At 50.8% G+C, this 2,172-nt stretch overlaps 1 protein-coding gene across 1 annotated transcript in view; it reads left to right on the top strand.

Moving 5' to 3' along the window:
* Positions 1-675: 675 nt before the first annotated feature.
* Positions 676-2,172, top strand: part of Slc28a3 (solute carrier family 28 member 3) — a 53,791-nt gene continuing 52,294 nt past the window's right edge. Inside the window, exon 1 of the mRNA XM_028772152.1 lies at positions 676-786. Coding sequence (XP_028627985.1) covers positions 676-786 — 111 coding nt within the window. The remainder of the gene's footprint in view (positions 787-2,172) is intronic.

The raw sequence follows: 2,172 nt of genomic DNA, 5'->3' as shown, positions 1-2,172 counted from the left end.
CACTACTCCACCTGGACCAGAACATATTAATGGGGGGGGGGGCAGGGGGGGGGGGGGGGGGAGGGGGGAAAGGGGAGGATGAGGATGAGGATGAAGAAAGCAGTGAGTGGTTCATTTAAAATACTAGGAAGTATACTTAGGGAGTGAAAAGTCTCCTTCCACGCATGTGGCCCACCCATCTCTGCAACTCTGTTCTTGGGGTTTGGGGATCCTCGGGGTGAAACGGGGGTAGGGGGGCGGCAATGAAAGGCTTTGCATACCAGACCTGCACCTGATTCTCCTCCTTGTATTGTCTTTCCAGTATCTCAAGTTTCTCCAGTCAGAATACAAAGTCATGCGTATGGTACCTTCCATATGCCTGGCACAGATGCAGAAACACCTGCCTAGCCCCCAACGCCGTCCACAGGAAGTAGGTGATTTTGCAAAGGACTATAGAGAGAACTGAGATGAGAAATCTATGCCGGGCATCCCTGGAAAGAGGAAGGGGGCGGGAGTGCTCAAAAAGAGGCCTCACCCCGCCCTCCTGCCCGCCCCTCCTGCCCCACCCCAACCAGGTTCCAGCCCAAGTCATTTAAAAGGTTATTGGAAAGGTTTCCAAACTGAGGTAGCAGGTGGCCCTCTGACATAGCAGAGGTGGTGCTTGCTCTCTCTCTCTCTCTCTTTCTTGGGCAGAGGATGTCCAGGTCAGACCCGGGAAAGAGTTTGAAGCCCAGTGAGAACAAGATGAGCCTGGAGCTGAATCCAACAGCCCCCAGCGACCAGGGCCGCAGCAACGAAGCCTTCCAGGTGAGCAGGGCTAAAGGGGACCAAGTAACCCGCTGTCTTCACATCTGGCAAGCTTAGTAACAAGAGCTGTGGGCTCTCTGAGCTGCAGCAAGAATGTTAATTCTTTTATGGGTACGCTTTAAGCTCATTCTTTTTTTTTCTGACTTGGACTCGTCTGGGTTGGTAAACCTGAAAAGTCTCTTTCAACATCTAGTCTTGAACTGGACTGCCCTCCTCGCTCCGTAAACAAGCTGTTTTCCTTTCCCTTTTTTGCCCCTGGACTCACAGCAAGTTTCAGAATTTATCCTCAGGTTCCTTCCCCAAGACCTGGGCAGGGAAGGGGCAGGCGCCTCAGCCCCCAGTGGAGGCTGCGGAAACCTGAATGGGTTCTCAGCTCGGGTGGAATGCAGCCCAGAATCCTACTCAGGATAGCCTACTTATGCAAAGCATATCCCCAGCCAAGACTGCCGAGTGATTAATGCACCTAGTATCGGGGCTGGGTGCCACAGGTGGCCCGTGAGGGAGGCCGGTCCCTGCGCTGTAATACCCTGCCTGCCAGGAACCTGGATTTGACTTGCTCCTTATTTGACGCACAACACGAGGGCTTTGAAAAGATAGGAAACTTCAGCTACCCTCGGGTTTCCTGGGCACTTAATGGGCAGAACACGATTTTTAAATGACAACACAAGAAGTGGCAAGCAAAAGCGCCTGCGTGAGCCTGGTCTCCTTCGCCATTACTCGACTTTAATCACGACGGCGCCATCCCAAAGTTTATAGGTATAAGGAAATTAAACTGATAAAAGACAGGTTGATGGGAGGGCGGAGCGTGTAATCTCTACTAACGTTTTAAATCTCACATGCATGGTGTCTCACAAAAAGGCAACGTGTCCACAGGGGTGAACTCCGGGGCATGTTCGCAGTAGCATTTATGTGTAGTATGGAGAGGCAAGCAGAATAGGCAAGGGGGCTGGGGCTTTAGGGTCCCAATAAATTAATGCAAAGTGATTAGAAATGGTTGGAGAGTTAGTGCAAGTTAAGGGTCATTGGAGGTTTCTTTGTGCAGAATTGTCTCTGCTGACATCTCTTCCCCCGGAGTGCACGATGGGAGGGAAATCTGTGGGCTTCATTAGGAAGACCAGGAGGGTGGAGGCTGCTTTCTCTTCAATGTCCTCTGCTCAACACATTCTAATGTGACACTGGGGGCAGTGGTGGCGAACGCCTTTAATCCAGCACTTGGGAGGCAGAGGCAGGTGGATTTCTGAGTTCAAGGCCAGCCTGGTCTACAGAGTGAGTTCCAGGACAGCCAGGGCTATACAGAGAAACCCTGTCTCAAAAAAAACCAAAAAAAAAAAAAAAAGAAAGAAAGAAAGAAAGAAAGAAAGAAAGAAAGAAAGAAAGAAAGAAAGA

The sequence above is a fragment of the Grammomys surdaster genome, unplaced genomic scaffold, assembly GCF_004785775.1.
Source record: "Grammomys surdaster isolate TR1022 unplaced genomic scaffold, NIH_TR_1.0 211, whole genome shotgun sequence".
NCBI classification, from domain to species: Eukaryota; Metazoa; Chordata; class Mammalia; order Rodentia; family Muridae; genus Grammomys; species Grammomys surdaster.
The sequence above is the reverse complement of the archived record's forward strand: the minus strand, read 5'-3'. Positions and strand labels throughout refer to the sequence as shown.